General features: G+C 37.2%; 1 protein-coding gene and 1 long non-coding RNA gene across 6 annotated transcripts; both read right to left on the reverse strand.

The window, feature by feature from the left end:
- Positions 1-2,538: 2,538 nt before the first annotated feature.
- LOC131789327 (uncharacterized) lies at positions 2,539-7,100 on the reverse strand. Of its 2 annotated transcripts, XR_010718234.1 has the most exons (3): positions 6,505-7,100; positions 4,246-4,375; positions 2,539-4,044 (listed from the first exon to the last, which is right to left on the reverse strand). It is a non-coding gene; the product is annotated as an uncharacterized lncRNA (long non-coding RNA). The 2 variants fall into 2 exon arrangements; XR_010718233.1 differs by having other exon boundaries at positions 2,539-4,375.
- A 101-nt stretch (positions 7,101-7,201) lies between these two features.
- On the reverse strand, positions 7,202-11,913 carry LOC131789334 (uncharacterized). 4 transcript variants are annotated; one of them, XM_066171699.1, is made up of 7 exons: positions 11,713-11,913; positions 10,626-10,757; positions 9,386-9,628; positions 8,646-8,837; positions 8,391-8,421; positions 8,224-8,280; positions 7,202-7,720 (listed from the first exon to the last, which is right to left on the reverse strand). In XM_066171699.1, the coding sequence occupies exons 3-7, from the start codon at positions 9,623-9,625 to the stop codon at positions 7,263-7,265; spliced, it is 978 nt and encodes a 325-aa protein (XP_066027796.1). In that variant the 5' UTR covers positions 9,626-9,628; positions 10,626-10,757; positions 11,713-11,913; the 3' UTR covers positions 7,202-7,262. The 4 variants fall into 4 exon arrangements, with proteins under 4 accessions (XP_066027796.1, XP_066027787.1, XP_066027780.1 ...); XM_066171690.1 differs by having other exon boundaries at positions 10,559-10,757; XM_066171683.1 differs by lacking the exon at positions 11,713-11,913 and having other exon boundaries at positions 10,559-10,922.
- Between the last annotated feature and the right edge of the window lie 110 nt (positions 11,914-12,023).

A 12,023-nucleotide genomic window follows, 5' to 3' on the forward strand; every position in this document is an offset into this window, starting at 1 on the left:
AAATCCTGCAGCTCAGCAAGAACTATAAAGACCCAGACAACTAGGTCTGGAAACATGCAAAACCCACAAAAGCAAGGGCCCCCAAAACTTAAACTTCAAAAATATCCACAAACCGAAAAAAAATTAAGACCCATAAAAATCAAAAATCCGAAAAAACATGAAGCCTCAAAATACCAGAGAGATTCTTAACTTGTGACCCTAAATAAAAAACAACCCAAAAGTGACTTGGACTTAAAATAGTAAAACACTGAATTCTTCCACCTGGGAAAATAAATGTAATAATGAGCATAGATTGGTTCAAGTTGGCAACCAACCTCTAATGAGATAAAGGCCCAAAGAATATGAAATGCATAAAATGCAATTCAAATGTAATGGCATGATGCCCACACCAGTAATGGTACTTAAAAATTTTTAACACAGGTCAACCACCCTCATCCTTTAATACAATCTCCTCAGTAATAAATATCCTCTGCACCAAATGTACCAGACTGCATAAAATGCAAAGCCACTACAGCTAAGATACATAAAAAAGGTCGGTTTAAAGGAAAATCACAATCATTTAATCATAATCAAAATAATTTATCATTTATTTTATAAAACGGGATACAGATTCAAGTACGTGAAATCATTGGTAATTAATTAAATGATTGATTAATCATATGATAAATTATGTCAACTTTCCATACTCAGTGCTAGTAGAGATGAGTTTTTACACACACACAACATTGTAAAAGTGATTTAATAGAAGACACTGACTGATGGAATAGTCAAAATATCTAGAGGTAAATTATTATTCCATAGCCTTAGTGCAGCAACAGACAAGGCCCTCTTACCCTGGGTTTTCAAGTTAGTCTTTTGAAATTCTAAAAGATACTTCTTTTAGAGAGCATGGGAGGGACCAATAGATGACAAATATATGCAAGCACAAGATAATTTAATCCCTTGTGCATAAGCAATAAACTTTGATAATAGTTTGCTACTCCACAAGGAGCCAGTGTAAGTACATAAAAATTGCACCTAAACTCTTTGGTAACAAAGCACACAATGCAGTTTTTTCTACTGCGCTGAAGCAAAACGAGTTACAGTTGTTTAAATGAAAGGCAATTCTTTAAACAATCAACTATAAGTCAAATCAGTAGATATGATGTCCGTACTATTACAGCTAAAGTTATAGCTAAGGATTCTCCCTTTTCAATGTTAGTGAGTTTCCGCAGGTCTAACTTTGATAGCACAACCAATATACAGCAATTTTCTCAAGACTACTCTTGAGCTTTTATTTGATTTCTTTCAAAACTTCTTTTTTAAAATTTGAGGTGCCCAAACTTGAGGTGCCATACATCTTTGAATGCAGCTTATCTGCCAGTGTTTACAATAGCTGTCTTATTCCTATCAATATCTGAAATGACATAATTACATTCTCTGACTAAAGCAGTCTCAGTACTATAAAAATTTCCTTTATGCTAATGGAAAGATTTCACCTAGACAAGCTACTGAAATTGTCAGTGATCAATCAATTGTGAAGCTACCACTTTTCAGTAAGTTGAGAAATAAGCATGAAGTTGGAGATGAGATGGAAGTTAGCACAATATTTTAATTACTGATTTGCATATTTTAATATGTGAATATTTACCAAGGACAGGCAAGGAATAAGGTTCAACATTAACTAAGTTTCCAAGTCAAGAATATTCCCTGTTTTTATCTTTCAGACTTCAGAGGTTAAAAAGCATGTATTTTTTTATATTATTATTTCTCCATACTACATCCGTTTTGAAATCACTGGTGATCCTTGTAATCTGAACAGCTCTCATTGGTACAATATCCTCACAAATGGCACCATTTCTTGTTTTGAGTTGCATCTTTTTCCCAGTCAAAAGAGAGGCTAAGTTTACTAAAAAACAACTAATTGATTGTTTAAAAAAACCAATCAATTTGCAAGAAAATGAAAAACAACTTTTGCAACTTCCTACCAACTAGCCCACTTATGGATTAACAAAACATTTGTACAGACTTAAAACTCCTGAATCTGAGCAATTTCAAAATGGATATAGTAAAGTGGTTCTGAACTTCATATTGTGCAATTTTGGTGAGAAATCATAGCTGTGATTTCAAATCGCACATTTGATTCCAGATCAAATTGCACTCCACTCAGTTTACATTACCATCATAAATCCTGATTGTAACAACTGGGTATCACAGTAGGATATGGAATTCGTGTGTTTGTTCATGGAACACACACTTAGTTTCCTTGCTAGAAATCTCAAAGATGTGAAAATATTGAGGGACCACAGCCAGTATAAGACATGGTAAAAATTTTAAGAACAATCTCTGACTAAAAAAAATTGAAAAAATTATGAGCTTTTTACTGCCTGAACTACAGTCTTAGACAAGCAAAATGTGAGGGACAAAAGCAGAAAAAAATTAGAATAAAAAAGCATGAAATTGTGAAATGCAATGTTTGGTAAAAAATGTTATGCTCTAATCACCCTGAAACGAATATTAAATACTTTGTAGTAAATCTTAAGTAAACAGAACAAACAGTTCCAGATGCAAGCATCTCATTTATTGAAGTTGGTGAGCATTTAATGGTTACAATATAACACTGAGAAGATAAATACTCCTACAGTTCACATCAAAGTTCATATGCAGAAAGAAAAAAAGTGGGTGTAAGAGATGCCTTTGAATGGTGCTGAATAACTTGCAATATCTCAAAATAGCAAAATGCATCCCACAAGACTTCCTGCAGCTTAATCATTACCAGAGCATTCATGCATAAATTCCCTATATACATACACACAAAACACACTTGTTAATCATTCTGAAACATAACAAAATACATTTTCCACTGGCATTTCATGTAACACAGGAAAAAGAAAAAACAGAAATAAGGTTAATTTTTTAGAAGTGAACAAGGCTTTCTGATTAAACAGATGAAGACCAAATTTAACTTCCAAAATTTTCTTGATGCAACCAAAAGCCAATAAGTCATCAAACCAAGCAAATTACATTGTTACTAATTATTAAATGGCATCAACTCAAAACATTCCTCAAGTTGTTTCTTTCAAGGTCATAACTGACAATCCTCAAGTAACACGTTTCATACATGCTCTTAGCCTTATCTTTTTTCCCTTCAAAGAATAATTATTTTTTAGCTTTCCAGTGTAGGTCACCAAGCTTGTTCAAGAGCTAAAGACCATTGCACCTCTTTACCTGGTCCCTGAATTGAAAACAATACCCTGTTCTCAGAATGTGTGCACACTCATTTCCCTGATTATGTGATTTTTTTATGCCTACTACAGAATGCACGATGCAAAACTGAGGAATCACTTTAAACAGATAATTGGATAACCCTGTTCCAATTGCCTATGTACCAGAGGGATTAAGCGAATTGCCACCCACTGATTCAAGTGTTTTGATGAGGGGACAACAGTTTAATAAAGTGGTATAACTTCATCAAAATAAACTTAATAAAAACTAGCAGTTTTTGCACAGTATGACTTGAAGCATTAAAAACACTTTGGGGAGGGTTTGGCCTTATCCTGTAGTTGTGACCTAAAGGTATTGCATGCAGGTTAGTTTTGGATAACACTAAAATAAATTTCCACAGGCCAAAATTTTTATTGCATTAATTTGAAGTGCCAAGTACTGATTTTTGCCTATGAAGTTGGCTATGTATTTTTCTCCCCTGAAAGCAGTAAAAAAAAAGTGAATTAACAATTCTTTCAAAATTTATTTTGCAGCACAATTGGACAATTTGTCATTTAATCATTCAGTTAACCTGTACTCTTTCTTCCTATATCATCGTTGATCAATTTTTTTTCTTTTTGAGTATTATTTCATTCCAAACTTTTGAGCAGTTTCATGCTGGCTAAAGTATAAAGAAGACAAAAGATCAAGCTATCAGTTATATGGATATACATGTAAGAAGCTCAGTATATAATGGCATAGAAGAGTATACTGAGAAGATAATGAAGCAGAATCTTGCCTGTTTATTCATCTTCAGCACCATTTTTATCAGACATTGTGGAAACTTTTTGATGCGGCAAACTGTGGGAAAAGAAGTCATTAACAGAAGGAGTGCACCAAAAGGAGTAAATGATATTTAAAGCGGGCATAAAAATTTCACAAAGGTGTATGATTACTGCTCTATAGTGTGTCAAATGTAAATTTTTGTTTATGGTAGTTACTTTTTTTGTCTAAATGTAGTTGTGATTAAATTTAATTGTAACTACATGAATTGAAACTTACTCTTTTACAATCACCTCCAACATGTAGTCAACTAAGACTTTGGTATGCTGTGAGTTCCATGAAATATACGAGATAATTTGTCACTGAAATGATGTGATTCACCTTCTTAAATAGCTGTAGTTGACAAGACCTAGAGAAGAAAGTTGTTTTTTAGATTTAGTTTGTAATGTCAATGTATAAGCTTTTAGAAAATGATCAAATGAATACACATTTAACCCTTTAATTCCCATGAGTGACCAGGACAGAATTTCTCCTTACAATATCAATACAATATCAACCAGATAAGTGATGAGAAAAACATCAATTTGGGGATAATAAGTTGATCCAATACTAAATTCTCAGAACTAACATTATATGAATTGTATGGTTGACGGTAAGGAGGATTACAAATTTGATCTGGGAGTTAAAGGGTAAAGGTTTTAAACTACCCTGAATTGGGTTTTTCACTATACCAAAAGTTCACTTTAGATTTTAAAGAATATTGTCAAGCTCTGTAATCTCATTGATTGGAACATTTTAATTTGATGTATTTGATTGAGTATCAATACAGGTATAGTGTTACAAGTGTGATGAAGTTCTAAGGTCTAGATAAATGCTATGACAGTGATAAGGAAGCAGTATGCATTGTATTTTCTATTTGAAATATTTAATTGTTAATTAATTGTTTTCTATAGTTCATTAAGTGTTTAAGTGTCTTCAGCTTTGCACGAGATTTTTGTGTCACAGAAAACTTAAATGTGCAAATCGACCCAGTTATTGAATGAGTGACTTGTTAAAGACCTTGTCTCCAGGTCACTGTTTCTCTTTGATTATTTGTTCTTTAATGTTATGTCTTTATTGTATGTTTAGGTTAAAGCTGTCAAGGTAAAAAAAAGATCATGGACTTGTCTAAATATTACACTGATCAAGTATATGTGAACGCAGATAAGTGTCTAGGGCCTATTGACAGTCATGCCAAAGTAGCCCACGTTCAGATGGGGGTGTCAGAAAACACTGGAAAAAAAGCTCATTACTCTTATTTATTTCTTTGGGATCCAATGGCTTCTTGTTTGCTACTCCACATACATTGCAGCCTTGGAGCTCAGATAGCTCAAACATATGCCATACCAGTTGAACAGCCAAAGTTCTTTGCCAACATTGCCTTAGACCAGAGTGTCAGGGTTTCATGAACACCAAAGGGATTTACTGTGAATGGTGTTACACCAACAGCTTTATCTGTTTCCGGAGAGGGTTTATATACTTCCATCACTGCCGGGCTGTGCTTAGAATGATGTGGGAAGGTTCTGGTGACTGTCTCCCCAGTGCTACAAAGAACGGCAATTAGACTGTCTATAAGCTCGAGGATTTTTCTGAGGTTCTGTTGGATCTTTGCAGAGTCTTCCCTCCTGGCAGGCTGTTTTGTACTGGGTAATAAGGTCTTCATCGCTGTAGCCACATCAAACAGAATATGGGAAACAGCTCTCTTGTGCATGGGAGAGTTGACAAGCACACGTCAGACTAATAGAGAACTGTACACTGGATTTGTATTCACTGGGCTGACTGGTGCGCAAATGGCAATGATGGATTCGGAGATAGACAAACGCATGATGATGAAGGTAACAGTGCATGAACAGAGTGCCCATTGTTTGTTTTTTGTACTGATTCAACACATTTTTTTTACCTCAAACCTCAGTGCCAACACTGATTTTATTCAAAGAAGATCCTTTTATTCACCAATAGAGTTGACTTTTCTTGTCAGTAAAGGGCTATTGTGTTTATATGATAAACAAAATAATACATGGTTTCTTGCAGATATGAAATTTCTCCTCTTCTTTTCAACTCAACATTTCTTTCATTTGCTGTATTCATTTGTGAGCTATTGAGTTGAACACTCGAAAAGAAATTCCATATCTACGCGCGCCCATGTATTATTTTCTATGTAATACTGCTAATGCTGAAGCTTAGTTAGGTTTATGGTTAATCTGCATCAAACCATGCATAAACTTTTGTGTAGAACCATTGCTAAAATATACTTACAAACCACTCTAGAGGATCCCTCTACATAAATCTGCCCAAAAGCGACATAATACGGCCCCAGTCTCGAAATGCAATTTATGCAGCAAATACATTTGAACTGCGTAAAATCTCGAAATGACTTATACAACAAAGATCGAACGCACTTTACTAATGTTTGATTACTCCTGGTAAGAATTGTTTGAATCTAAAAAAATTAATGTAAGCAACGTGTATACATATGTTTTTTGGTGTAACTTAGCTCACCTCTAATAGCATCTTTGTATCATATATTGTGACGCTGTCGCCTGGCTAAATTGGAAACAGTGCGAGAGGGATTTGTTCCCAGCGCGAAGCTAGGCAGCCATTTTTGCGATTCGTGTCCAGAAAGGCCATTAATATAAGATATGACATATGTTTTGCTTAACAGGCACAAACATTATCAATTCCCTGAGACAACGAATCCCAACAACGGAGTTCAACATCCTTCCACGTACACTTCAAGGTCGTCGCCATGTTCAATTCGATTCCACTAGTACCCAGTTTCTCAGTTTGCGCGAAAAACGCGGGAAGCACAGGATTCCCAAGGACATCGAGAGCTTGGGTGGTAGCCTGCCTACCTAGCGGTTTTTCGGGGAGGTCGATGAAGCGGCAGAGCCACCTGATTGCAGTAGTGAGTCAATTAAAAAAAAAAACTGTACGAAAATTAGCAAAATTTGTACGAGGCGAAGATTTAAGAACAAAACCTTCTTACGAAGGCGCGCGGTCGCTGCTAACCACGTTGACTTGTCTTTGCTCCATTACATCAAATCTCACAGCACAGAAAAGCCACTGAAATGAATTGCGCAATGATTGAACCATTCATTTATCATATATCGTCGTTTATTTTCTTAACACACACGGTAATTAATTAAATCGAATAATGTCAAAAAGTCAGACTACCAGGAATTATAATTCCTGGTAGTCTGACTTTTTGACATTATTCGATTTAAACTGTCGGTGGATACTCCTTGTACATTCAGTAATTATATACTTGAACTACTTGACGGTAGTACATTTTCATTGAACCTTTTTAACACGTTCCCCGCCGGATGATACCTAGCTACAATGTAAGTTAGTCTTCCATCTTGACTCTTACAGGTTCCAACTCCGATCTCGGACGTTTCACGCCAAACGATCTGGGTGAAGTGACCAGTATCATGGCTAAACCCTGGTGAGTCATATTTGTAACTATTGACCTCCGAATACCAAATTCTGACAGCATCAGCAACATCATAGTGGTCAGACATGCGGCAAATATTCTCACCCTTGAAATTTCGCTCTTCTTTGCGTGCGTGACGCAGTTCGTCGTTTCGTGACAGCTTCTCGGCCCAAGCTTGCGCGTCTTTTGACAACGCCGATGACCATTTAAGACAAGGTACGTTGTGGTGGAGTCGTAGTTCATTGTGTGCTTTTAACACAGTATCAATGAAGGAATCTGAAACTAAAGAATTGTGTTCAGAATGAAGAGTAAAGGGAATCATTCTATGAAACAATATCCTCGGAAAATGCTCACCAGATTCTTAATTATAGGAAGCGGGTGGAGGAATGGGGGGGGAGGGAGGATGGGATTCTCGACAAAATTCTAATTAGTATGCAAAGGAAAACCAAATTTGGAGTCACCTTAATATGACAGTCCCATGTTCATCCGGCGAAAACCCATTCTTTTCGTCCAAAAAGACAAAAAATGCGGCAACAATCTGAAATTGTTTGCGCTCCTTAATTAGCCCAACGCAGCCCACAAGATCTGCATTTTTTCAGTATTGTGACGTCTATTTAGGACTGGAGCACCCTCAGCGATTCCAAGCCACGCATTCTAACCCCTCCACCCGATCAGTATAATCACTCCTAAGGATACTCTCGTTTTTCACTGATCTTCTCCGTGTATTAGTCCTCCCACCGGTAAGCTGACTATAGATAATTGAAATACTTTCAAAGTTCTCTTACACTTTGTTGTAGTGGAATCTTGCACATCGGTCACGATTTCTTGCGGAAATATCTTGTCTGTAAAGTGGAAAACAAAAACGTTTCACTGAAAAGAATTGATATGAAATTTTTAAAATACTCTTAAAATAAATTGATCAAGTTCATAAAATGTATAAAAATGGACTTACCTTGCGTTTGATGCTCCTCTTCCGTTGACACCTGCGTAAAACAACCAAAAAGAAACAATACTTTAAAATTTGGGCCTTTATGACATGTAAGCGAAGGGTATTCTCTATTTCACTGCGAAAGAGCTCGACTGCCTTCAGTTTTTATCATCAAATTAACTCCCGCTATTACTCAAAATTTACAGTTAAGCTGTTCTCACTACCAGTTTTACCACAATCTCAAATCACTCTCAGAGGGTAAATTTTAGCCCACCTCACCTTTGGAACGACGTTATCATTGAAGGAATTTAACATATTTCCAGCGGGACGGTATCTTGCCACCACGTATACACTTCCATCAGAACTTTTAGCCCTTGCCATGCCCAGCTCTTTCGAATCCTTCCATATTACTTGAGTAAAATGACCTGTTCCAGCTTGATGTCCGCCTCTTTTAAAATCATATCGCTCGACCTAAAAGTAGATTGTCATCACTGTATTATTCCAGTACTACTAAGTCATAAGGCAATCTTCCTACTACTGTAGCTCAGTTATACGAGGTACCACAGCTCTTCAGCCCTACTCCTTGATGGAACCAGCTGATATACCATCTAAATAAAAAATTTTTCACGCCAATCTTCCCCTCTCCACATCTCCCTCTAGTCCATCACAATCGTTGTTTAGTCTTGTGACGCTCTGAGCTGCGCATGAGCTCTCTTCCCTACCACACTTTTTCGGGAGAGGGGATGTTGCGTGACGTAACTAAAATAATAGCCACGTGTAGCCTACCAACCTCCACCTACCCCCGCCAAGGTGAAACGGTTTCACCTTGCAGGGGGGGAGGGTAAGGCTACACTTAGGCTACTAAAACAAGGGTTGTGGCTACACTCATACTTGGTCTCGCTCAGTTCAATTCTTCTTTATTGTGACTCCCTTAACTCTTAAAAATTAAAAAAAGTCATTAGGCACAATCGAATGAGTATATACTGTGTATCAAAACTAAAATATTATGAAGCACTTACCTCTGAATACCAGGTTTTTACGGCCTCTTCTGCTGCTGCATCGAAACCCTTTGAGGTCATGAAAACATTTTCGCCAATCCCCTTTAGTTGATCGTGTTCCAGACTACTTTCCTTGGCCAGTTTATTTGCCCAGGTTTGAGCTCCTCTTGCGAGTTCATTGGACCAGCCTAGAGGCGATACGTTGTGCAAGGATCGTTTATTGTTATGTGCCTTCAAGGCAGTCCTTGAGAAGATATCCATTTTCTAATCGTAAAGAACAAATGTGCATGCACCGAGTTAGGAAAAAAAAAAACGGTCGTTTCTTTTGTACAAACGATAGGGAGCAGAGGAGTGAAATTTGACTCTATTTCCAGTTTAATAAATCGGCGCGACACAATTTTGTTTGTTTGACCTTTGACAAATACGATCGTGTTACGTTTCTCTATTTAATAAGCATTGCGTGCGGTTGGAATTTCAAGCGACGCGCAACAAGATCCCATCTACTTACGAAAGCCAGTCAAAAAGATCGACTCTCGCTACAATTTTACAGGGTCGGCCAGGGTTTTTGGGTATTCGGTATTCAGGGGCGTTTTAAATCGGGTATACGGTATATTGCAGCTTAAATATGGGTATTCAGTATATCACTTTCTTTGAATTTCAGGTATAAAGTATTCAAAGCTTTGATTATTTTTGGGTATATTTGGAGGAATTTGGGGTATTTTGGGGTATTTTGTCGATTTTTTTTCGGGTATATTGGTATTCCACTACCCCCCCTGGCCGACCCTGATTTTACGGTTTTATAAACTTGACATGCAGTCAAATTTAACTGTCACGGGTGATCGCAGCCGTTGTTGTTTGGTCTTGTCACTCAAATTCCCTCCCAAACGCGTTGCGTGACGATACTAAACAACGGCTGCGAAGAAAAACATCATCGCTTAAAGTAGTTTTCGCTTGTTATTCAAAAGATCTTAGGAAGTACAGGGTTGACCACTAATTCTACTCGTATAATATTCCAAATCGCATCATTATGGTCGATGCAAGATTTCATGGTTGGTTGATCACTGGTACAAACCGATCGAGACCAAATCCCAAAAACCGACCGACCGTTATCAGGGGTGTGTGAGTACATCCAAATCCCGAGAGCTTAGAGTTTAGAATACCGGATCAAGATACATTAATATAAGACATAAGTACCGTAAAGTTCCGGGGAGATCGCAGAATTATTGTCGGTTTGACTGCTGTGTAGATATTTACTCGGTACCTTGTTTTGCTTGAACTTGCAAAGGTCAGACGACTGCCAGGGAACTCGCCAGTCACACGTACCCAGTTTGTTAGAAAATGCGTTTTCACGTTTGTCGTCGGCCAATAAGGCAAATAATCTCAAATATCCCGTCTGTTTGGAAAAATAGACTTCAGAGTAATAAACAACACTTGCTATGCAATATTGAACTGATTGCGGCGTTCTGTTTTTGTTCAATATACTCTCGCGTACCTGTTATTTGCATATTTAAGCCGTCACTCCTTTATTCAGAGCACGTGGTCAATGGAAAGATGTCTTAACAAACTATTCCTTAGAGAACAAAAAGCTGTTAATTGTACACCTTCTTTGGAGAGTCTAAATTGAAGACGTGGCTCTTACGGTAAACATCTTGAAAATAAATTTTGGCAAGTTCACGGTTAATATTACACTCTAGCTTTATCTTTTTGACACCGCACGGTTTACACTTTTAAAAAACAATTAGAATTGGTTGCAATCGTTTTAAAACGTAACAACTAATTTCCTTATCGAGGTTTCAATCATACCCTTTCAGCATGAATACAAAATAAGTAACTATCGGGGTGATCTCACAAAATTGATTCCATTGCGTCATCGGTTACTGCAAGGATAGGCCAAAATCGGAGTGAGCGAGTAACACAAGACACACTGTGCGTGAACAAAATCGAGGAAAGGTAAAACATTGTTACTTTTCGTTTGCTCTTCTTGGGCTCTGATCTTTTTGTTCTCAGAAAAAATCAATATGTAGCTTCGGCAATATCTGCGCATCAGTTCAAACATGTATGGAGAGACAAGCCTATCAGCTAGAGGTTGCTGAGTGATTAAAAAAACAACAACAAAAAGACACAAAAAAAAACTGACTCTGTGGTTGAAATATTCGAGTAAATGTTTACTAGATCACTCTCCCTTAACTTGTTAATGTACGGTGCTTTCCTTATGCTCTATTACAATTTGGTCATTCAATCATCCATTTGCACTAACCAAGCTCAAGAGAGATCACCTAATCTACTGTAACTTAAAAAGTTAATTAAGCAATTTATAGATCCAAATTTTAACAACAGCAGTGACCCACCTTGCTAAACGCAACTGGTTGCTTCAGACTTGAACTTGTGTCCTGCACGATTTTAGAGCGAAAATTTGCTGCAACAAGCGAGCGTGTGCAAGCTTTAATTCGCAAGGAAATGATTGCAACGTGTCACAGATGCAAAGGTGTTCTCATCAAATGGCATTCATAGGGTTAATTACCCGCTCCACGCAGAAGTTCAGATTTCACCGCGAGAACGTTCCCTCACAGACCGTGAATTTGTAGTGCGACTGAAAATAGACAGGAAATACTAATTGCATACCAAGATTCGATTGTTTTTATTGGCAAATCTTTTTTCC

This window comes from Pocillopora verrucosa, chromosome 1 (genome assembly GCF_036669915.1).
Source record: "Pocillopora verrucosa isolate sample1 chromosome 1, ASM3666991v2, whole genome shotgun sequence".
NCBI lineage: Eukaryota > Metazoa > Cnidaria > Anthozoa > Scleractinia > Pocilloporidae > Pocillopora > Pocillopora verrucosa.

Coding starts and splice junctions, on each gene's coding strand:
- LOC131789334 (XM_066171699.1), bottom strand. CDS start 9,625: ATGGATATCTTCTCAAGGACTGCCTTGAAGGCACATAACAATAAACGA. Junction 8,838..9,385: donor TAAAAACCTGGTATTCAGAG/GTAAGTGCTTCA, acceptor ATCTACTTTTAG/GTCGAGCGATATGATTTTAA. Junction 8,281..8,390: donor AGAGGAGCATCAAACGCAAG/GTAAGTCCATTT, acceptor TCCACTTTACAG/ACAAGATATTTCCGCAAGAA.